This window comes from Plectrocnemia conspersa, unplaced genomic scaffold (genome assembly GCF_051122295.1).
Source record: "Plectrocnemia conspersa isolate PC_06_02 unplaced genomic scaffold, ASM5112229v1 ptg000011l, whole genome shotgun sequence".
Lineage (NCBI taxonomy): Eukaryota > Metazoa > Arthropoda > Insecta > Trichoptera > Polycentropodidae > Plectrocnemia > Plectrocnemia conspersa.
Window position 1 is genome coordinate 26,680,030 of NW_028277175.1, and position 25,990 is coordinate 26,706,019.

General features: G+C 32.8%; 1 protein-coding gene and 1 long non-coding RNA gene across 5 annotated transcripts in view; both read left to right on the forward strand.

Moving 5' to 3' along the window:
• The first annotated feature begins 8,899 nt into the window (after positions 1-8,899).
• On the forward strand, positions 8,900-9,956 carry LOC148230109 (uncharacterized). The gene is made up of 3 exons (XR_015811422.1): positions 8,900-9,038; positions 9,115-9,304; positions 9,394-9,956. It is a non-coding gene; the product is annotated as an uncharacterized LOC148230109 (long non-coding RNA).
• Positions 9,957-21,172: 11,216 nt separating this feature from the next.
• LOC148230110 (uncharacterized) overlaps positions 21,173-25,990 on the forward strand; it is a 74,720-nt gene continuing 69,902 nt past the window's right edge. For 3 of the 4 annotated variants that reach the window (XM_088197432.1, XM_088197429.1, XM_088197430.1), the window contains exons 1-6: positions 21,188-21,362; positions 21,862-22,181; positions 22,390-22,595; positions 22,668-22,751; positions 22,824-23,010; positions 23,080-23,313. In XM_088197432.1, coding sequence (XP_088053558.1) covers positions 21,268-21,362; positions 21,862-22,181; positions 22,390-22,595; positions 22,668-22,751; positions 22,824-23,010; positions 23,080-23,309 — 1,122 coding nt within the window. In that variant the 5' untranslated portion in view covers positions 21,188-21,267 and the 3' untranslated portion in view covers positions 23,310-23,313. Of the gene's footprint in view, positions 21,363-21,861; positions 22,182-22,389; positions 22,596-22,667; positions 22,752-22,823; positions 23,011-23,079; positions 25,504-25,990 lie in introns of all 4 variants that reach the window. The other variant, XR_015811372.1, reaches the window with a different exon arrangement.

Below are 25,990 nucleotides of genomic sequence, written 5' to 3' on the forward strand. Positions count from 1 at the left end.
AAAAACGTGTTTCTATTATGAGTCAAAGCATTAAAAGAAACTATAAAGTGCCCAGCATTTTCAACTCTCAAGGATTGTAAACTTGAAACCATCGTAAACCTCATCATTGTACATGCAAAATTTGCTCTATTCATATTTGCAGATGCCGAAACGAAATAGGTCATAAATCTTAGATTGTAAAATAATACCTTCGGACTGTTATGTACGTCCCTTTTCGATGCACTACTTACTTAATCCGTAAATGGATTTTGCGAAACTAAATAGCCGGAGAATTTGTTAGCAACAGAAAAACTATCAGTAAATTTGATACATAATTAATAATAATTACTAAATAATTAATATGCCTTTAATTAAATCCTTTTAAATATTTTTCTTTAAATAATAGATTTAAAAGTTAAAAGATTAAAGATGTATAGGTGTTTAATTAACTAAAATGCAGAAGCAAATATAAATTAGTTTAATTTATGAATTTACACAATTGAAGTTCCAAATGGTATTAGTCATTTGGTAATAAAATATATATAGAATTATCTAACGCTTTTTTTATTAGAAATATATACTTATCACGCGGTTTTTATATTCTAAAACTATTTCATTATGCGGACCCCTAGCCCTACCTTGTTTATGAGATTTTCATTTACGTTTTAATAAATTTATGAATATATTTATTATTTGTTTATATAAAATAGGTCTTAAATTAGTTTTCTAAAAAAGTAAAACTACAAATGATTAGACAGGTGTATATTATTTGCAGTTTCATAAAATAGTGTAACTGTATGTAATAGTTGCATGTGAATATGCACATTATATTAAATTTTACTGCGCATATTATTATGTAAATGCAGAGTTTGCGAGTAACATTAAATACTAAAAAGTATAAGATAAACATTTATTAAATACACTATTATTATAATGACTCATTAATACTTATGATCGCAATTGTTAGAATATTTTTTAATACGTATAAAATAATGTATAATATTATTAATAAAAAATACAAAAATAAATATAAGCCTTAGTATACATTATTTTATATTTTTGGCAGTAACTTTATGGCTTACTGGGTAAATCTTTTTAGTTTTGGAAATTGTGGTTAGAGGGTTTTAGGTAAAAATATGTGAGGCAATTCAGATATGTTAAATTTAATTTAAATAATATAAAAAAATAACAAAATTACAATATACATTCATCTAAATGACTATTTAAACTGTGGTATTTAAACTATGGTAATTTCTTGATACAATTTCTAAATACGTGAAAGAGTATATTTTTGCCAAAAGCTTTTGAGACAACATTTTTTTTATTGGGACAAACAAATTTATTGGTATTAATAAAATTATAGTTAATATTATTATTATTATTATTATTATTATAAAATCATGTACGATTTGTAAAATTGTTGCTATCATCGTTCACTTTAATTGTCTTTTCCGAAGATCAGATTGAATTATTGGATTTAGTAGCCGGCCTAGGTTTTATGTGGAATGGAAAGCAACTACTTTCCGGTTATCTTAAAGTTATCTTGCCGTAGCTTCGCTTGGTGAATTTTTGGCTGGGTGTGTCTTGGGTCAGAATGTCAAAAGCAAAATAGTAGAAAAGTCAAGCTCTGACTTATGGAAATTGCAGATGCAAGATCCCGATGGAAGCGTACTCCGAAAGAAAGTGTAGGGCGTAAACCCAATCTTGCCATCTCTTTCTAAATTATGAATAACGATGAAATGGATAGCTCTCAAACTGACTGTGTTAACGCAAATAAAATATAAGACTACAACGAAAAGCGACAATAAAGTTGTGCTAAGAAAGTTACTAGGACCAACAAAATTAGAAGATGGCTCCTATAAAAAAATTAACCAAAAACTAGAGAACCTAATCTGTTTGAAGACTTTGCTGCAAAGTCCAATGAGCAGGGCATATACAAAAAATAGATAAATATAGAGCACCCAAAATAATAATTTTATTAGAGATAAAATATCGATGTAAGCTTTGGTTCTTGGATCATTAAATAAACCACGCACACTGCAAACTATACTCTCCCTCGTCATGCGGAACCTTTTTAGAAAATTTGGTTGATAATTTTTAATTGTGCAACAATTGAAATCGTCACATACAATTTGTATATGTTAAACATACGTAAAGTTTATCGTGAATGCATATATAAAATTTATGCGTCTCCGAAGCGAATTGAATTCTGAATTCTGGACATCAAACCAAACCAAGAGATGCGAAGAGAGAAGCGGCGGCGGACTGAAGTTGGATTAACCTTCTCTTGGTTGAAGTTCATACGAGTTTGAGAGCTCTTGTATTCTGATGTCTCGAACTTGAAAGTGTGAATGTTAGTATAAATGTCTCTGATGGAATGTCTATGGAAATCTCTGAGATCATGTCTGAGAAAGTCTCTAAAAAAGATATTTATTTCGGTTGTAGTTTAAATTTAATTTGTGGATTATATTAGCAGTAATAATATTTTCAATTTTTAATCCTTAATGCAGGTCCTATTATTTTTAATTATTTTTCAGAAGCAATGATAAAACAATTTGATGACCTATATGGCGACAACGTCGAATTGGTATATATAAACAAAAAATAAATCATCTCAAGTTGAAGTCACTGTCAGCAAGTATTATCTTTTTATGAACAACATACTACATAAGCTTGATGTAACTGAATATCCTGATTTGGCTATTCCGAAAGAGAAATCAATGCACAGAACAAAAATTGAATTAAAAATAACCCACTCTTCACATATGTATACTCATTGTAAAATGTCGTCGATTAGATAACATTCTAGAAACTACACATTTATAAGCTGGCCATCGATCGGAACTGAACGATTTAGGTGAATTTTTTTGCTGCAATAATGGTTTTAGTTTATTTAGTTTACATAACTTGGTGTATACAACAACTCACTCATTACCCCAAATATTATCACTATATGTCACAAAAAACGTAAAGATCAAAAAATCGAAAGCCAATGACTGACGTTTTAGAACAAATATAAAATAAATTTAAAAGTTCAAATATTTGCATCCTCATTAAATTATTATATCATAGTAAGTATTGTGTTTAGATTTTAATTATTGTACATAGTTTTTACTATTTGTAATTCTTTTTTTAGAAGCCATGAGAAGGCAATGCTTAATTTGTCCAGCTAAATAATCAAGCGATCGTCATGAAAGATAGTATCCCCAAATATAAATTGAAAAAAAATATATATTTATCAGCATTTACATGGTTTTATGGGCATTAACCTCAAACTTCATACGTACTAAGTATATAATACATGTTCCCGTTTAAAACGTACCTGGTTCAGTCAAATCTAACTTATATGTGCATTAAATCAAAAACAATGATAATGTTTATGTATTATAAAAAGAAAAACTCACTTTTCGACCTCGGAAGCCCGAAGATTTGAAGATTTCGACGCGAATATTGCTTTATTATTGTTTATATAGTTTAAACAATGAATTCTTCTGACCCTCAAACACATTTTGTATATATTTAATTTTCATAGTTATAACACAACTAGTTAATTTTCAATAAGAATATTTATATTCAGTCAAATCGAACAAAATAATGAAAATTATGATCGCGTAGCAAAATTATTTATAGCTGTTGTCACGTTACTGTTGGCCATCTTGTTTTATATTTGAATGCTTATTTTTCATTGGTCGAAACAATAGAATTTATTACCGCTTGAAAATCAATCGAGCAAACTCAATTTTTATTTTTATTATTATATTATTATAATTAAATATATTTTCTTTGTTGACGTTTATTATTATAAACAGCGATACGATTTACAGAGTAGAAAATTCAGCATAGAATGTCTCAATTTTAAAATATCGCGTCTGGAAGCGGAACAGAACAATTATAGATAAAATTATTATACATATCATTGAATATTGTGAATTATAAAGATATTTTAAGCAATATTTATTTATTGAATCATTAAATTATTCAACTTATTTACACTATTATACTAAAGCAACATAATTTTTTATCAATGCATTCAATGCAAAGTACTTAGGTACCCACCTTACTTTATTCAAAGACCTAAGACCTGTTGAGCATTGTTATTGTTGCGACCTCTCCCCTTTGGAGATGGCCGTTTTTTCTTCTCGAAGGACCACCGTCTCTCGACGGAATTAAACGCCTCTAACTATTAAAATGCTTTATTATCAGAGTTTACATCCTCAGAATCCTTGCTGACGCACAACCACACGCCGTGACAGCCGAAGAGCCTTCAGGTTATTTATACACAGAAAAACCACGCACGGCCATATCACACTTTTATTCGGCCATGCATAAATATATGTAAAATTGTCGGAACAGTTATATTGTCAGTAAAATTGTTTATAATTTTTTAATCGTAGGCCATGTTTCCAGTATTCCTTTATTCCAAAATATTATTTGTAAGCTACACAGTAATGATTACTCAACTGTTTAATATTTGCTTGCAAACGTGCAGCAACACCATTGCATTTCCATTAACATTACAGAAGCTCCGTCAGAAGTAAACATGATCATGTTTTCTAAATAAATGTTATTTTAGATATACATTTTCTTCATTTCATCACATTTAACCAACTTAATAATACCAGCAAATCTCGATTCGGACACTAGTTTATATTTATATACAGTATTAGTTGTTTTGATGAAAAGCAGATCCTCTAATTTCTTTTAACCGTATTCATGCATTCGAAATATTCAAAGGCAAAATTTTTACTACGCCAAAAATTGGGAATATTGATATATTTTGCCCTGCGATTATGTATATTTTGTACAGGGCACAATGATAAATTAATTGATTATCTATTAAAATTTTCATCATATTTTTATTAGCATTTTTTCGCACTCTTTTTCATGTCTAATATAACAATTTTTTTCTGATTCTGTAAATAATTTCCAAATTTCACTGCTATTTTTGCTTTATATACGTATCGTGTGCTTTAGAGCTAAGTACGGTGAAGACAACTTGTGAAAAAGACCAAGACTCAATACGAGTCTCAGAGCCGATAAAGAAGGAGAGATAAGAAGTGCTTTTGCTTTTTCCTACTCTCGACCTTCAAGGCAATGCGACGATTTTAGGTGTAAACATACTATGTTTCTGTTCTCATATAACTAGCCTTTTTCGTACTGGTCATAAAAGCTAAAGATTTAATTCTGATTTACACGATGAATAGCACCGTGTAAACGCTTAAAGCCAGTCACTGGAGAAGCCAGGGCGCCACTGGCATGCCAGCAACTGGCAGCGTGTAAATCAGTTCTTAGCAACGTTAAATGGGGTACTTGTAATCCGAGCTGGCACATACAATCGGTTTATCGGCAATTGTTTTTTTTTATAATATAGCATTTCTTTGAGAATGTAAAGACATCGACTGACCTTCGATTATGGTCCATTTGAAGCAAAAACCTAATGCGTTTAAACCTTCCAACGGCATGTACGTTAGCGTGACCAATGCATTTGTTCAGCATGACCTAAATACTGTTAACAATTCAATTGTTTACGCTTTCGACATAGACCATAATCCATTTGAATGATTCATATACATATAAATATTTATTTTTAAATTATTGTATTTATCTACTTAACTATTTATTTATAATATATAATATACTATTTATTTATGCCTAAAATAATAATAATAATTGGTAAAGTTATTATTATTTTATAAGGTTTCCTAAGAAAGATGAAGTTTATTTCAAATTAACTTAGTATGTCGGGCTTAGAAGCTAGTGGGAATACACTAGATTTATTTGTTGAAGGGTTCTGTATTTTCTGAAAATATAGCAAAGTTATTGCAGTTACTTTTCTTCCTAGAACGCTTAATAATTCGGAGCTATGTATATTTAATCTTCATCTAAACCAGTGAGCGTCAGGGCTTCCAAATTTTACACACATACATTCGCGAATGCTAGAGCCGAGTCACAAGAAGAATGTCATATACATCGCACGAAAATACAATTGGGTGTTTTTGTTTCTATTTGCGCTGCAAAAAAGGTTGTTTTCGGGAAACTGCGGCGTTTTGCATACTTCGGTGAGTTTATGCAGAGGTCGATAACAATTGCACACGTATGATATATTATTTAAAAAATGTTATTAAAAACATTTCAGAATCAATCAATGTTCTCTTCGCAGATCAGGTGCATTTTTTTGTCATTAATAACTAGTTCGTGAATCCTAGTAATAACCTAGATGCTGCAATTCGAAGAAGTGCCTCTAATTGAATTCGATTTTTATGTTTATTTTTTATTGGCACCATTTTCGAGTATGTATGCTCACAAAGATAGGTTGTTTAGAATGGCACCAATCTGTTATTAGCTCTTTCACTCAATTCCGAATATTTTTTATTATTACCTATTTTGTACCAAAAACATTCCATGATTCATTCTCAAATATTTTTTTAAAAGATCTTTTAAATAAATATAGTTATTACAGTCATTATTAAATGTGTTTATACTATTGTTGTTTACAAAAGAAATAAAATATTTGTATTTATAATAAGAAAAGAGCATTATTATATAATAAAAATAAAATGGTGAATATTTCTTTAGAAGCGCAGGGTAACACACCCACGGTGTATGGCTGAGAAGCAAATAGTATTGGATTCTAATTAGAATGTAACGGTAAACCGTCGAGCTCGATAGGGAATCTTATGATGCGGGTGTTACCCTGCGCTTCTAAAGAAATATTTACCATTTGATTTTTATTATATAATAATGCTCTTTTCTTATATTAAATATAAATATTTTATTGCTTTTGGAAACAAAAATAGTAGGAATACATTTAATAATGACTATAATAATTATATTTATTTAAAATATCGTTAAAATCCTGCACAAAATTTAAAAAAATCAGATACATAAGTAGTGAAATTATGGTATGAAGTTAGTGGTATTGTAGGTTAATCAAATTTATTCATTTAACAATCCAGAACTGACGCCGATCCCCTAGAAATTAAAGTGGGAGTGGTGTTGCATGCAACGAAGAAAGAGATAAAGCATGCTCTTTCGTGTAACGGTACTTCGTCCAGATGACATGGGAATCTTATGAAGCAATCCGTTACGATTAGTCAGACATTTTATCGGTTTCATATATCTTACGAGTAGAGTCTCCAATTCGAGTAATCGAGTACTCGATACTCGAGTATACTTGTCTATTTTTCAAGTACTTGATAATCGAGTATTTTGAAAATTACTCGATTAATACTCGAAATTAAAAAATTTTGAAATATTTTAGAAACAAAATTAACTTTAACTCGGTCCGGTAAGGGTTAACGTCTTGCTTTTATTTGGCGTTTATGCCCGAAGTCCCAAGTTAGAGCGGTTACTATCAGGTATAATTTTTTCATAGTTGCATAGTTCCGGTCGTCGGCTATGTTAGTGGGTACGACGGAGAAATTTATTTTGTGTTTTCTGTTCGACAGTCCCGACTTATCTAATTTATGGCAATGAACAATATGAAATATCAACAAAAAAAATTGTAGGTTTTATGACTATGCAGTTGTAGCGTAAAGTGTTGTAAATTGTTTATACTGATCCCTCAGCTTAAAATATAAATCAAAACATTGTGTGTTTTAAAGGCATTTAAAGTAAAGTCAGTTCTTTGCGAACCGTTTAGCTCTAGAGTGAAAGGGATTCACCCAAATACATCTTCGAATGATATAGATTTAAATTCTTCGCATTAATCAGAAGGAGTAGAATATTGTATATTGTTAAGAAAAAAAATCTATTCAAGAAGAATTACAAAATGCTATTTTGTCAATAGTCGAAGGAAATAAGAGAAAAGCAGAGAAGGGAATGAAAGAAGAGAACATAAAAAGAGAGTTCAAAAAATTTTATATCTATAAAAAGCGAACAGATATAAATTAGAAGCCTTATCCAACGCGTTAATGACAATAAGACCAACATCAACAGCAACGGAAAGGGTTTTTTCCATAACGGGAATAATAAAACCAATGGTTAGCAGTAATATTAAATTCGAGACACTTTTTGCATTATTGTTTTTAAAAAGTATGTTCGTGAAGTTAAAATAATTGTAAAAATTAACATACTAAGTATTTTATTCATTTATTTATATGTGCACGAATTTGAATAATGCCTATTTTGGTACATTTGGTAAATACTCGAAAGTACTCGAGTACTCGAGTATTTTAAAATTTTAATATTCGATACTCGAGTAGTTGATGGTTCGAGTAATTGGAGACTCTACTTACGAGCAAAAAGATAAACTAACGCTGCAATGATGTTGTTTAAGGAAAAAAAATTCACTAACAAATTGTATTTTTTGCTACTATTGCTTATTGATAAATTGTTTAAAATATGTATTATTATAATGCTAAAAAACTTATTTTATTTGGTAGCTTAACCTTTTTCACACAATATTTTTTTTGCCAACTCTTAGATGTGGATTTTGGACTTCTGAGAAGGGATAATTGTTTTTTGCGCTCTTCTATTGGTAAAAATTTAGTTTAATGCACTTTAATCTATTCTTAGTAAATCATCGTATTGTAATAAATAGTCTTTAAAATAACGCTAAATAACCGAGCGATTTTACTGCATCGGCGACGGCACGATTTTATTGCTTTTGACGTAGATTTTTGACTTCTGAGAATTGATAATTGTTTTTTCCTCATATTGGTCAAAATTCGGTTTAGATATGCTTCATTCGATTCATACGTATTGTAAGTCGCAATATTGTTATACATTTTCAATCAGTGTCACTTGTTACTACTAGGATAATAGTAGTATTTTGAGCATGTAATCTAAAGAGCACATATCGTATTACTTAATGATATAACTCTCACACTGATAATTTTGTAGATTAAAAGCGTACAAATTCTGATTATTTTACGTATATAAATCATTTATGTTTAACTTTTATCATTTTAAACAAGTTTTTGTTGAATAGGGAAGTCATGTTTCCAAAATTAATATTATTGTTATGCACTCTATTACTATCTGCTGTAAGTGCTCAAATAGTATCAGCTGGTACCTGCGGAACAGTGAACCCTATAGAAAATGTGTCAGTTAATGATGTAAGTTCATTTAATTTTATATATGTATACACAAATACATGTTTAAGTTACTAAACAATATATTTTTTATAATAAGATTGACGGCGATTGGTACGAGATATATCGCTACGAAAATTCTAGAGAACGTCAAATAGATAGAGTAAAACTTAAAATACATTACAAGTCATTCGCAACTTTTTATTTTGAAATTATTTACAATGACATAACGACATTAATCGGAGAAGGAGTTATCGTCCATGATAAAATTAATTTAACATTTAGTAACGGTCAGTGATATATTATTATTTAATCATTATTTTATATCCAAATTGTATTTATTAATTTTAAATAGTTTAATATTTAATTATATTTTTAGGTCTTGTTTCTTCTTATCATGCTTTAACTATTGATAAGGAATCGCATTTGTTACTTTATTGGTGTAATCAACTTGATCTTAATAAAGAAGTTTACAGTTGGATATTTAGTAGAACAAAATTTTTAAAGCCGCAAGCTGTAATCTTAATAAATCCGATAATGAATTCGAGTTCTGGAATATGTTGGGATAATTACCGCATTACAAATCAAAACGATTGTTTGACTAATGACGACACGTCACACATAAAGCAAATGAAAAATCCTGAGCAAATTTCCGTTGATTGATTACAGATAGATAGACATATAGATACATGATAGTAACTGGTTATAGATACCTGCCGCAACCGTGTCAACATAGTAGTTTGGTGGGCTGGGTTCTGAGTGGTCTTTGCTAAACGCTGCAAAAAAATAGTTTTTTAAGTATATATAACTGGTTGTTAAATATATTTTTATGCATATTTTTTATATTATAATTACCTTAGTGCATTAACATAAAAAATATTTTTATTTAATATTATCTTTTAATATAAAAATAAAATAATCATTTGAAAAAAATACAATCAGTCTAAACCATTCATTAAAAAAACGTGTTTTATTTCTGCCGTATGCCGTTCACGATACACATAAATATGTATTTCTTCTTATTTGAAAAATCTACCATAAGCTACAGTGGTATAATTCAAGTCAAAAGTATTAAGAAAAAAGGTAAAGAATAATGTTATGTAATAATAATTCAGCTGGTTGTCCATTTTAGCCATAAATTAAGTCAATATTTTAGACATGAAGTACAGTTTACGGAAGCTCAAATCGCGTAACTTAGCCGGACTTTATATAAAATATAATATAATTGTTGGGTTCATCAATCTAACCACTGTTTTATTTACAATTGAAAGTATTAACTAATGATATTTAATCACAATGTAACCGACTTGATTCAGAAGTAGATAAAATATCAGTCGCCTTGAAAAGGTATAACGCAGTGAACGCCAGGGCTTCCAATTTTTACACACATACATTCACGGGTGCTAGAGCCGAGTCACAAGAAGAAATTCATATACGTCGCACGCAAATAAGATTGTGTGTTATTTTTGTTTCTACCTGCGCTGCAATAACGGTTGTTATTGGGAAACTGTAACGTATTGGCATACTTCGGCGAGTTTATGAAGAGGTCGATAACAATTTTACACGTATGATATATTATTTAAAAAAGTAATTATATAATGTAGTAATTATATAGCACAATAAACGTAAAAATTAAAAAGTCAAGCACCCACGACTGACATTTTAGGAGAATTAAACAATGAATTTAAATATTTACATCGTTTATGTGGTTTGATCGACGTTAACTTTCAATCCTCAAAAATCTTCAAAAACAAAATATTCACGGTTAACACATACCTGGTTTATTTGCAATTAAATCAATCGAAAATACTTTTATCAACATTTTATTTTATGTGAATTACTTAAATTATATTTTAAGATTAATCAATGTAAGCTCTTCAACTTAAAACGATAACAATATACACGCATTTGATAGTGAGCCTTGTGTATTTTGTTTATTTATGTACATAGATACCATTTTCTAAGATCATGCGTCTCCATGGAAATTTATTTAATGTCGTTTGGTTGGGGGAATTTACGCTGCCCTCCGTGAATTTGGTTATAAAAATGCATGGCATTAAATGAAATACAGTGAAATCTCAGTATAGCGAAGCTCACGGGACCAAAGGAAAAAAATTGTTATATTGCATGTAAGAAAGATGATATACAATATTTTTATTTTATTTTTAATTACCATATTACTACAGCATCAAAATAACCTCTTATAAGATTGATAGATCGTTTTTTTTGTTTAGTAATTTCGTTATTTTGGTATTCATTACAAAGAGATTTCACTGTACTATGAATCTTAAATGAAATCAAAATATTAAAAAAAATATTACTGACTGGCCAACTTTTCTCCCCTTCCCCCTGTTGGAAAAAGGAGAAATGGCGTCCTTGTCGAGTTTATTATCAGTGTAGTTCATCACATCTTTACCGACATTGTTCTCTTAGAACTTTAGGAAGACATTATTAAAGTCCGGACTTTGCCAGCCACTTTAATCGCCAGATTTTCAATCTAGTTCAAATATATAATGTTCTGTACTTAGATCACTAAATCCAAAGTGGCAAATAGGCAAAAATATTGCCATATTGATGTACTGACTTTTCGCTACACATTGGTGGGAAAGCAAGAACAAAATATGAGCTTTGCAGTAGCTTTTATGTGCACCATTTTATCTATATTTATTATCCCGCATCGCATAATTTACTAAAGAAAATTGTTATTTATGTTCAAAATCATAAATTTTTAAAGCTCTGCAACCGCACAATAAACGAGCTTTCGGTGCATGTCCCGATGTAAAATGAGCTTCATTCGGCGTTTGCTCACTAAGCGCATATGAAAAATGATTTGGCTCTCGCCGCAGTTTATTTTCCGCCGTTGTTACAAAGAGCGGCCATTGTCTGCCCGTTCATTTCCTCCTCCGTTTCTCAAATTGTGTGCGAGCTGGAAAATACACACACACAAAAAGCTTGCACGAACTCAGGCCCCAAGGCAAAAACCCTCAAACTTTGACGCGCGTTGATTCTTTCCTTTTGCATTTAAAACAACAGAAACTGCGGGGCTCGCACAAATATACGCATGTTTGAGCAAATCGCCATTCTAACTTCACGGCTTTTTAAAGTTGACTTTCCTAAGCCAATATTGGACATACATCATCACATATGTGATGAACCTCGACGATAAAACATTGGACGGTTCACAAAATACTGCTGACGGTTTTGCGCAATATTTTCGTTCTGTTTTCGAGGAATATTTTTCGCCTTCTGCTCAGTCGCTTCCATCTTCATGTTCTTGGTCTTCAGTACTGACCATCAAAGAAACTGAGCACTCAGATCTTAAATACGGATTTAATAAAATAAAGACAGGGCGTTCTTCTGCACCTGATTTAATTCCCAATTTTATTTTGAAGGGTTGCGAAATCAGTCTCGCTGCTCATCTAAAATATATTTATGATCTGATTCTCAAGACATCATCATTTCCTGATCTATGGAAATGCACAAAAGTCACCCCTATTCATAAAAAGGGTGACAAATTATATATAAAAAATTATAGACCAGTCGCAGTGTTGTCAGCTCCTGCTAAATTATTTAAAATAAATATTTATAAATATCTCTATAATCAGTTTCGGCAAGTTTTGTTAGACCAACAGCACGGGTTTCGTCCTGCCCGTTCCACTATTACTAACCTTCTGTCGTTCACCAAAACGGTGACAACTTCTCTCGATGCGGGAATTCAAGTAGACGTCGTGTATACAGATTTTGAGAAAGCCTTTGACAAAGTTTGTCATAGGTTATTATTAAAAAAATTGTCGAACCTCGGTTGCTCGGATAATTTAACTCGGTTATTCTCGAGTTATTTAAGCAATCGTAGACAGTTTGTAACCTATGGTGGCCGATTGTCAAAAGAATATTTTACCCCTACGGGGGTTCCCCAAGGATCCAATCTGGGAGCTCTGCTTTTTGTGTTATTTATTAATGACATAAATACAGCAATTAAAAATTCAAGTTTTCTTTTGTACGCAGATGATTTAAAATTATATAAATGCATTCGATCTGTTGCGGACTCCTTCTCTCTACAAAGTGATTTAGACTCTCTGTGGAGATGGGCTTCCGTTAACCGTCTGCCCTTTAATGTCGGAAAGTGCCATACTGTGTCATTTTCTCGATCCCGTTCGCCATCAGCTTATTTCTACCATCTAGGTGGTAACATTTTGACTAGAGAAACTTCCATTAAAGATCTCGGAATCACTTTCGAGAGCAAATGGAGGTTCTCTCTACACATACACGACGTCTGTGATAAATCTTCCAAGATGCTCGGCTTTGTAATGAGGAATGCCTTTCACTTTGACGATCCGTCAGTTATTCGCATCCTCTATGACACCTTAGTTCGTAGCATTCTTGAATCGGGATCTATAATTTGGAATCCCCGAATAGCCAAATATTCCCTTTTAGTAGAAAAATTCAAAAAAGGTATTTAAGATACCTTTACAAAAGGACATTTGGTTATTATCCGTACATATATCTCAGCGCCTTTCTTTCAACGATTCGCTGAGTTCTCGCAGAAAGTTGTATGTCGCTAAGCATTTTTTCAAATTACTAAAAAGTGCTGTCGACAATCCAGCTATTCTCGAAGAATTCCAGTTTTGGGTTCCGGAACATTTTTGAGAATCGCGATCACGTCCTCTTTTGATGACCGTTAGGGCAAGGGCGTCCGCACTTGCCGACTCGCCTATAGCTGTGGCCATCCGGCTCCTTAATACGCTGGCATTACATATTGACCTGTTTAATGTTAACTACGAGGAGCTGATCCAGTTTGTATCATTTAATTTTTATATTTAATAATTTTTTGATATGTTTATTATTTTTAAGTATTGTTCTATTTATGTATATATACATTTTTTTTTTTTGTAAATTTAAAATTTGTTTTCGACCATCGTGGCGCATTGGGGTAACCTGTTAGGCCACGATAGTCCTAATTTAATCTAAAAAAATAAAATAAAAAAATATGTTATGATGCATTACGTGTAAACGTCAAGTAGTGCTAAAATTAAATTAAGATTAATAAATATTAGGCTTTTATTTAACAACTAGCGAACCATGCAATGCTTCGCTATTGCTAAATATGAAAGTATATGTATGAAATAAATGCAATTGAAGGTCGATATCAACTCATTTATAAAATTACATGAATTGAATTGTTTGGAATAATTCATTTTTTTCTGTTTCATTGCAGTTTTGTTTTTGATAGTGTTTTTCCTTCTCCTTCAGATTTAGTGCCATATGTATGCACATTTTACCAAAACAATAAAATGTACAATATCAAAAGTGTAAGAAGTCATTTTACCAGGAATTTTAGATGCATTTAAATAATAATTAGAACTGCGGCGAGCATCTAATGGCTCTACACGTTTAGTCTAGCACCAGATTTAAGCTACGATTATATTTTTATATTATAGCTCCTGTATGTGGCAAATAATGAATCTTTTTTTTCTATTTGCTGGATTTGCACTCAGGCATATCATTTGGGTCCTAAATACACGGCTTCGACTGAGGCAGCATTTACACTCCTCGAATATCTGGTATGCTACGCAATAACGGCCAGCCAACGAGAGCACGTCTCCCCGAGCACTCGGGAAAAATACTAAAAAACTCCAATAACATATTTAGCACTACGGAAGGTGGGGAACCCGCTCACCCAGCCGTCAAAATCTGGGTGCCCACCCATAAGGGTTGGACTCGTAGGACCCTAGTACTGGTAACGGCGGTGGCACACGGAATCTATACATCTTCTGGTCTACAAGATCATGGTCAAAAATTAGACTTCTAGATTGTGCTTTATTATAAAATCATATTTAAACACTAATGGCATAACATTATCATTCCAATAAAGCCAATACCATGCCCATTTCGCGATTTTTATCTGTTTTATTTAATTTTAAAGTTATATACTTCTAAAAAAACACCTTTATAAACGAATATTCATATAGTTGATAATCAGGCGAATAATTAAAATATTTGACTGAGAACTCTAGTTCCGACCTAGTGCAGAATGCTCCTCCAGTTTTCGCTCGACTCCAGTGCTTCTACCACTGAAGTGCCCATTTGTGTTTTTATTTTCAGACATTGGGGATCTTTCTCTGTTTCTTCTTCTTTCTGCGCTACCAACCACCACTAGTCTCTCAAGCTGTTGTCCCCTCGGCGAGCCAGAAAAAAACGGAGAATTTGCTTCATGTTCGTTGCTATAAATCCTTATTTGATAATAAATTTTCCTAGAATGGAGACATTCGAGCATTGTGATGTGTGTCCAGGATATTCTTAACATACGCCTCCAACACCACATTTCTAACGCATATCTTTTTATATCTGCTCCTATCTTAACGATCCATGTTTCAGACGCATAAAGGCATAATAGGGATCTTACCAAATGAATTTTCTGTTTTTTTTTTAAATGTATAAAACAAGACATCGTACTTTTGGCCATTGCTGTACGCTTTCTGGTTACGAATTCGCAGCTTCCATCTTTACTTTACTGAGACTAAGATTGAGAAAGCAGCCGCTTCTCCCTTCACGTCAAATCTAATCCGGCTACAAAGTCTAAAATCCAAGAACTCAACCCAATCTTTAGAGACCACAAGACGCAAATAAAACATTGTTTAAAACTGTTATGGAAGTAATATTATTACATAATATAAAGACCTATCTTACGAGTAGCCGAATAAAAAGTCACACAATCGCGACTTCAGATGAGGAAATGAAGACTCAAAAGCAGCATCATATATTATAATAGTATACATACCTATTAGCATGTAAGTTAAGTCGTAAAGCCATCAATATTTTGCCATTAGACTCCAAGAGAAAATGGGAAAATGGCCGCCATCTGATATAAAAGAGAATGCACGCTCTGCGCGCATATATCAACCGGTCCAGATTTTCCGGGATAAGTGAACGAACCGGATACGGAAAGTGTAACGTTGGGCCGTAAATTCGCGCAGGTGACGGGCGTTTTATTAAAAAGCATGCGGCCCACGGGCCGTGCGCATCCAGGGCCGTTTAACTGTCGATGATTAACGATTTACTGCCCGGGGGACCTTTGGTAATTCATTTGGGTCCACCCTTCTACAAGCGTTAAGACCTCTTAATTGATAATGGTAAACTGCACCACTGGGATCTTTATATAGAGGCATCTACGTGTTAATATCAGTACACGCAGATGGCAATTTGTTTGAGTGCGAAACTCAGTTTTTTCAACTTTAAAATAAAACACTGTCCATATGGCTACTTTGTAGATCGGTAACCAGGGAATTCGAATAAAAATTGTATTTGACGCAGGGTAGAACATATTGTCTCTGTCGCAACGTAACTCTGTCTAAACGTTGTATTCTCATACAAATATTGTTTTTATTAGTAGTGAATATGGGTTTTTATCATCTTTGAAAGGATTGTACTATTGTTTCATATTCAGTGCTCGCATACAATTTCAATTGTTGTCGCTGGTCTTTTGTGGTACGGAGATCTCTCATCCGTTGTGTGATGTATCAGATCATAACTTTCGTAACAGGGTTGATACTTTTGTAGTGTGGGAAATTACTCTTTTCGCTGTTCAAGTGGTCGTTATAGTGATCTCTCCATTTGTTAATAATGGCTCAAGTAGTTAAAACTCATACTCACTAAAAAAATGAAGGCCCCCTTTGGCTATTAATAATAATCTTGAGATAATTGGCAATAACAGCTGTTGCTATTTTACAAAAAAAATATATAAAATACCTTTATTATTCATAATTGAGAAAGAGATGGCAAGTTTTGTTTTACGCCCCCACGATTAGCTCTAAAGCACGCGAAACGCAAAAAAACGAAAAAATATATAAAAGATACAGAAATGATTTTTTTATTAAATTTGTTCAAAATATAAACAGGAGTAATGATTGGTATATTGAACGTACGGCCATGCTGTACCTTAAAAATATTTTTTAATTCAAAGCAGCCATTTAACTTTATAAAAGAGATATTTTTTGATAGCTGCTTTTTTGATTTAATGTCAAGATCTATCTATTAAAATCAATTTTTCTATAAATTACCAATTCGGGTTAAAGACCTCTGAACTCTTCGCTTGGTAATAAAGATATGAATTGTATTGATATCAAAGATATTAGTTGTGCAATAAATAAGTTGACATTCGCAATAAAGTCCAACAAAAAGGAAACCTTACCCAGTGAATCGGCAATATTTATTAAGATAACAACAAGGGGAACGTTCGTTAACACTACATTTGTTTCGATGATGTCTTTTATAGTTATTCCTCAAACGTTGTATAGATGTTTTACTATGTAACATTGCTGCTGTAGAATTGACACAAATTAAAATTAATACTACATCTAGGTGATAACAATAGTGCAACTCCACCGCTGGCTTTAATTAATAAGCAGTTCTATAACTATTCTGAATACAGTTCACACAGTTCGAAACTTTCCGAGAGCGAAAACTCTTGTGGATTTCAACACACCGTTTACTATAAATATATTCAACTATTTTAGTTGTAAACATAGTATTATCTGCGTACTTTATAATTAATTATTATCGAACAGAATTCATTAAATTGTATTTATTTATTTATATAGCATAAATAGTCTTTGTATATAGCTTCACCAGGATTGTGTTGTCAGTTACATCGCGGGCCGCAGACTCAGACCCAGACTGAATCCCTGTGCTACTCCAGAATGAGCGAAATACTCATCTGAGCTACTATTACCATAACTTAAATATTAATAGCGACTACTTTAGTAGCTAGTAAAAAATATAAAAATAAATAAGCACTGTGTATTCAAAAGAAATCCCAATATTTGTCTCATTGTTAATGAATGATCATTTTTGGTCACGGTCATTAACAACGAGACAATTGCCCTTTTTTGTAAGTAGACCTATTTGTGTGGTCGCCACAGTTCACTCAAATATATTTAACCATTTACATTTGTTCGTTAATTATACCACTTTAATATCCTAATACAAGTTAAGGTGCATTGGTGCACATTCAATATTATTACCTCGTATGTGCCATGCACTTTGTGTCACATACATTATGAAATTCATACGAGCATAGGGATATTGCACTAAACCACCCTCTTGGCTCACACCCTTATCTCAAGATACGTACGGTATGATGAGATGAACTAGGCTAATGCTCATGTTCAGTCAACGTCGCTATTACCTGCCGCAGTAATAAAAATATTAAACATACATATAAATTGGTAAGTTTTTGGCAGAAAATGGCAGATTTGTGGTCAAACTCATGAGAATTTCAATGAAGCATGCGTATTTATTTCTATATTGATACTCGCTGTAGCTCTGCTTGGTACAATACGAGATCAGCTAAACTCTCATGTGTCCCAATTCGGAGGCAAAGTAGTAGAAAAGTCGAGTTCTAGCTTATGCCGATTCCAGTTGGTAGATCCTGAAGGAAGTGAGTTCCGAAAGTAAGTGTTGTGAGTACGCAATGTTCGTGCTTATATATACTTTTTGAGATAGTAGAGGTACTGTAAATCGCAAATACTTTTAAAAAGTAATTGCGACAAATGCTATTCTCGCGCTCAATGAGTTCAGGTATAATTTGGTTTCCATTAATGTTTTTTTATAATAAAAAATAATTATTGATGATTATGAATAAAATTAAGTGAATTTTTGCATTAACTGGATTTAACTATAATTAACATTTTTTATGTTAATTAAGTTAATTGTTGTGTAACATAAAAATTTCAAGCCATTTTCTACATAGTGTGTAGTCCTATGTCAAAGTTTGAATGTATCCCTGTCGACCAAGTTATACACTAGCTGTTACTTTTACGCTTAATTGGATTACCGGTTCGCCGGATTAATTCTGGCACCTGCATTTTAAAAGGGTTCGTTATTCAACTTTCATCGGGTGGGAGCTTAACGGGTTAAATTGGCCAGTCGACCCCCTAGCCGTAACTCTCCCCCAGTTTGATTGACCGGATGGGAGGTCAGATTGAAACGCAAAGTAAGCTATATTAAATTGCACCGTCCACAATGGACGCATACATTTTTGTGTTTACACAAGGGATTAGTTTTCAATCCAGCCCTGGCAAATCCACGCCAAAAATAACAATTTTATCGATATTGACTCACGTGACGGATCCGTAATCCGTTCAAAGCTGGAAAAAATCACAACCTCAGATGAAATCAGTATTTTTTTATTTTTCACACAAATAAATAAATATATATTTCAACAGAACCACTGTTTTGAAAATATTGCTACAAGTCGGTTTTATCCCTGCCACCGCTGTATTTGCACACATACACCGAATTTATTGGTCGCACGCGCAAAAGTCGTGCAAACATTCGAGTGAATTTAAAATATTGAAAAATCTCAAGTTTTCATATAAATAAATAAAATTAGTGTTTTTTTTTTATTATTTCATTATGTTTAGATAAGTACTTAAATGGGAAACTCCGTTGTGCACTTACATTTCAGTGCGCTATGATATGATGGAATTCTAAAAAAGAAGCCTTAAATGCTACCCATAATCAATTTCTGATCATTACATTTTGGTTGCCCAAGAATTTTTTTAAAAATACACTGGCAACAGATTTTATGCAAATGGCTCGAGTTCTCTTTTCACTTACCCATTAGGGGATGATAACAAAACGATTCCGCGACCCTAAAAATATTAATATCATGCCAGGTGGTGAAATAAAAATAAAGTTTATTGGCTCGTTCCACGGAAGCGAGCTTTCCATTAGCCAAGGGATAAGGAGACGGCGAGCTTTTACACAGTCTAGCTTGTTTTCCATTTCGGCGTAAATATTAAATGCGCCGCCGCTCTATCAGGCAAATTCATTTTCTGTTAAAGACGCGGCGCCCATTGAAAATTTTAATGCGCCCGTTTGTGAATTTAAATCGCCTTTTCATTATTATTTATATGGAGGCGCACCTGACACAAACGACGTGATTGTGGCTAAAAAATATGCATACACTAAATGACTCATTAAATTAATCCATTATAGAGGTTATATATAAACATTACAATGTAATTCAAGTTAAACGAATTAATAATTAGTTAAGTTGTTAACTATTAAGATGAATGGCATATCACGTCGAGTACCGCCTAGAAGAAGATCTTCATATATTTTTATAAGCGAATGAGAATGTTTCTAAAAAATAGACCATTCATCTACGTGTGCAGCTGCATAATAATTCGTTACTGAATGAATTGACGATAAAGCCGGATTAGGTGAAACTCGTAGGCAAAGGATAATAAAATGAATGTGTTCTTAAATTAATAATTAACAAAAAAATAGAAAGTTTAACATCTCTTAATTATTAATATTCATAAATTTATTATTATTTACTAGTTTTAAATTAACTTGATTCACGTGAAACCAGCAACGTCATTTCAGCTTAATGCAAGGGGAGGAGCCAAAAGTTGTCCAATCCGTAGTATTTTTTTTAATAGATATATAAATTAATTTTGCAATATATTATATTTCCCGTCCACCTTTTCAAGTTATGTAATAAGAAAAAAGTATACTTATTATTAAAAACAAATATATGTGCAGTAGTGTCGAGTGTGTTGAGTGAGATTTTGGCACCGCCTTATATTCGCAGTCGGGTGCGTCAAACGTATTCCTACTCCGCACGTTGAAGGGGGTAGCAGGGATGCGGCGTCATTGCAGATGTCTCCTGACTGACGTTGTATATGGGTCGATACATAACTATAATTTTGAGTATCATAGACATCTTAGAACAGCATATAATTGTATTAGTGCCTATCAGTTAAATTATATTTTTGCTAGTTAAAATATATATTTGAAAATGTATTGTGATTTCACTAGTGATAATAATATAACTTTACCAAAAAATACATATATACTATCAGGAATAAGCTTGCCAACGAGTGGTTGTTTTTTTAATTTTTTGATTTTATTTTGATTCGAAGTATCTCATTAAATAACATGCATTTTCATGGCCAAATTCAATGGGGGGCAAATGCCCCCTCACCCAAATGACGTCCCTGCGTGAAACTGTTATTTAATAATGTTATTCATTATTTAATTTTGTCAATGAGCTTTTCCTCCCCGCTGTTTTAAATGAAATCACGCTATTAAACTCATTTTATTATTTTATGTATCAATGTTGGCCAAAAGTGTTTATGGCCGTAAAACGTGGTGCTACGATCGGCCTCTTCCGGGCAAGCGTCGGCACAATGGGGACGCTCATATAGTTCGTTGATTAGTTTTTAAGCGTTAATTAATTGTTAAGATGGAGGCGGACTCGACAACGATCGAACAAGATTCAGACTCGTCCGAATCGCACAAGAGAGACCGGGAGACCATGTTTTTCGACGAACTTTCTAGGTTATGTATCGTTTTTGTTACTTGTTGATTGCTTTTGTTTACCTAACGATTAACGATTTACACGCTGCCAGCTGGAAGTTGACTGGAGGGTCACTGGCTGGGGAGCTGGCGTGCCAGTGGCGCATTAAGCGTTTACACTACTAGTCGCTGGCAACCAGTGACTGGCAACCTCAATTGGCACGCCGACTGGCATCGTTTAAATCTGCCTTAACTGAAGTGTAATATAGTAATAAGTGATGACAATAGTCTCTCCAACAATGTTTTGAGGTTATGTTTTCGCTTACGTTGATTACATTGAGTCTACCTAAAGCACTAAAGTGACTAAATTAAGTAACGATAGTCATTTTTGAAATTTGTAAACAACTAGAAATGTTTAAAATTTCTATGTCGTTTTTCTGTAAGATAGCATTGAGGTATTCACAAAATAACATGGTTACATCACAGGAAGAGAAAGATTATAAATAAATGTTTTGAATGAAATTGTTTTGTATACTTCCAGAAATTGCTCGTTTTTCCGCGACACAATATCGCCATTATTGAAGTCGGGTCACGAAGGAGAATTATTGGAATGGATGAAAGAGTTCAATCTGATACCATCGTCTGCGAAATGCTCCAAGAAACAAAGCGGCTGCTCCATGAATTGGGTTCCTTCGAGGGTCGTCGACAAATATCAATGGCAGTGCAATGGATGCAATCAAAAGACGCAGATACGAGAAAATTCCTTCTTCAAAAACATACACTGTTCTCTGTCGACCAGTTTGAAGATCATATTGGCGTGGTGTCAAGACGTCGATTTCGAGATTTTATCAAATACTCTAGGTATTTTCATTTAATTTTATAACAATAACGTATTGTGGTAATATTATAAAAGTGGTAATAATATAAATGTTGTATTGATAGCTTGAGAGGATTTTTGAGGGTCTTGAAGGTATAAATTGACTGAAATAATTCTTTGTTTGTGTAATATATTGTTTTATTTTATCGATAATTATTTTACGTATTTATCAACTAATCATTACATTTCTAGATGTAAAAAAGCAAATTATCAGTGGCTTCTATGACAAATTAGAACGTACGGTCTACAATCGTCCCAACGATAAACTCGGCGGTCCGGGGAGCGTCATTTTAGTTCAACTGTTCCCTGAATTCATCGACGAACTGTATCCAGTCAGTTCCAAGAGTGATTCGACACCGAAATCGCACCATAAAATTTTATGTTTGGCTGACACAAAAGTATAGTAAATCTATTCTCTATTCACTTTAGATATATTTCACTTTACCGAATGTATATGTTTTATTTAATAGGCAGTTCCTACTCGATATTGGCTCCACGTCATAACCGGATCTTATACAATTCCCAATGAAAACAATAATTCGACAGTTAAAAAAGTAATCACATACCTACTGATATATATAAATTTTTAAATTATCTATTATAATAGATAAACCTTTTAATTATAGTTAAATTTAAGCGAAGAAGTATCACTCGTTCTAAAGAACAAGACTGCACCGGGTGGATTTTTCGCTATAGGCGGAAGCGCTAGCTTAGCAAGCGTCCTAGATTCATTGAAGACGTCAGATAAATACCAAGGTGTCACATCAATGAATAATCTTACGTCTCAAGCTAGCACTGATATGCAATCATTTTGTAAGATCAAATATTAACATGTCTAATATCCCTATAATTTTGCATCTAACAATTTATTTTATTTTTTAGTGATCAATAATATTTGGAAACCTGTGATAACATTGTGCGAAGCAGCACATGACCTGCCGAAGAGCAAGATGCAGATGTATCTGAGCTGCGCTCTGTGGCGATGGGAGGTAGAAGCCTTGGATCCGTTCCTGTCCGTCGTTCGTTTAATAATGAAGCAAGATTACACTCTTCCACTCAACAAGAATACAAAGCTGCCGTTTATGGATGTAAACTCTAAAAGTGAATCTTGAATCGGTAAGTATTGTACTATTGGGTTGGTGTATTCCACCATTGTGTTGGGTATTATAGAATTGAAGATTTTTATTCTTAAATAAATACAAATATGTCAAAAAATTGCATCCACGGTTACATGAAAAATACGCAAGTACTATAAGGTTTTAAAAGGCTTTTGTAAAAAAACGAACATTCTCAACCATTTCTATTTAAATATACATATGATAAAACCGTCATATTTTATGGCTACCGATTAACTCTTTCCTGCCAGCTGATTTTTTAATGGTTCATCGTATGCCATGTGTTTTTAGCAATATACTCTTGGCTACTTTGTTTAACACATCACAGCCAAAATACTAAATTTTTATATTTTATACTTGTATATGTATGAAGTATAGTATTGGGCGAACTTGCACGGTGATGTCACCCTGAACATATCGGCCCTCAAAATGTATCGTCGTAAATGAAATTTATAAATTAGAATTTTGCTTTAATTAATTGGATGAATTATACAAATAAAAAAACTTTTTTTTAATTTTGTTGATTCAAAGATACAACAAAAACTAAGAACCTAATACTAAAATGAATCTAATAGAAAATTATTTAATTTTCATTTGTAATCAACAGTATGGATATAAAATCCTTCTTTAAATTTTTCGTGGGATTCTAAAATCTTTGAGTCTTTAAATTTTGCTCCAAGCAAATTTGAATTGATGATTTGAGTTTTTAATTGATTAAAATCCATAACCATGTATTGAGTCATAATAACTTTCGAAAATGGAATTTTTCAACATATTTTCATATAATAAATATAGTGCTCTTTTGAATAGATATTCATATGCCTTCTTATAGTATTTTCAATGTTTCCTATTATAAGTCCCGGTCATGCGGAAAAAACGAATGCCCGGTTGTCATGAGTCAAACAGCTTGCGATTTCGTATGAGCCGCTTTTCGCCCCATAATTTTGTTCCATACATACACATGCGATTTACGGGTCTTTATATTATTCCTAATTATTTTTATTTTTTAGTATAAAAAAATACTGAGAAACACTGCTGCAATGCCATATTTTGGAGGATAGAACAAGCGACCCTTTATAATATTCTAGTCAAATATGAACCTATAATAACTCTGTCATTTTACGAGTGTCGGTCCAACAACAGTGGCTCTTAAACTGTAGCTTGCGAGCCAATTTAATTAGTAAATTAGGAAACAGGGCGTGCAAAGAGTGACGTTACAAGAATGACACATGTTTGTTGTCATCTTTCGAATTCAATGTCCATTTGCATCCTTTTTTTAGAACACAGATGACAATATCTTCTCGATGTGGTTGCTTTTCAGTAGGCGGTATATGTTCTATAAAATGCCTTTCGGTCAAACGATGAGGGTGAGTTGCAGCAGGTGGTCTTCCACGAGGGGTAGAACTCAACATATGGAAATAATTTTCGATTGTTTTTTCAATGACCTCCAAACGATATAATAGGTTACTTGATCGTCCTCCAGATTTTATATAAAATATAAGAATTCCACAAAAAAAAATTGCAACAAGTAGAAGAATATTTTTTTAAAATATTTTTTACCCCTTTTTTTTGCATTTTTCCCTTTCTATAGGACACAGTTTTAACCCTGGCTATTTTTTTTTGTTTGTCTCATAAATCGCTCTCAAAAGTTGACACACATGAGCGTCTTTGACCGAAGTGGATTTCGTTTCAAAACGCCTTTGTTTTTTTTTAATATGAGATTGCTCACACATGTGTGTCGTTGCCCAAAATGGGACACTTTTTTTTGACACATATGTGAGCGCGCCTGGCAAGCGGTTAAACTTAAATTTTCAATTCATAATTTTTTGTTTTTTAATGTATGGAAATGTTTCTCAAGAAACAATATGAGGACACATATTGATCTGCAACATCAACACCTCCCAAGTTCTTATTGTAATTAATTACGATATTAGGTTTTTAAATATTTTCCATAGTCAGTGATGGTCCCCTCTGTCTTATATTCCTCCTCAGTACACGTCTTGGTCTTCAGCTCACAGTTGAGAAGGACGAATTAGACTATGTGCTTAGCATCATAACTACTCTTTTGTCACCCCAAGTCAGAGCAAGTATGGAAACATACATAGTTACTTTTTTGCGCAAACAATGCATCTTTTTTTAGGATTTGCATGGCTGGAAGTTGATAGAAATGTGTCCATGAAGTTTTGGCCCTGTACTTCTAAGGCCCTCCGCACACGGAGCAACTGTTTTGCAACTCGAGTTGCAAATTCGTTGCATTCTAGTCACACACACAACCAGTTTGCAACCAAATTAAAACCTCACACCGCGCACGAGCGCAACTGATTCTGGATTATTCGGAGCAAAGATCTCTATAAGTTTGTAGTCACAAATCTGTTTTTCGCAAAATGTCAAGTAGAAGTTCAGATGAAGAAGACTTAATTGGCAAGGGAATATTGGTGTCATCCCTATATACAGAGAAATATCAAGTCAAATCTGTTTGTAGCAGCAGAACAACTGAATCAATCAGACAAAAAGTTTATAGCATTCTATAGAATGTCCAAAGATTCTTACCTGGAATTGTTGAGGATGCTTACTCCTTCCATTAAGAAGATGGACACAATTATGAGGGAATGAGGGACTGCAGAAGAAAGAATATTATTGACTGTGAGGTAAATTTTTTATTATTTTGATCCAAATAC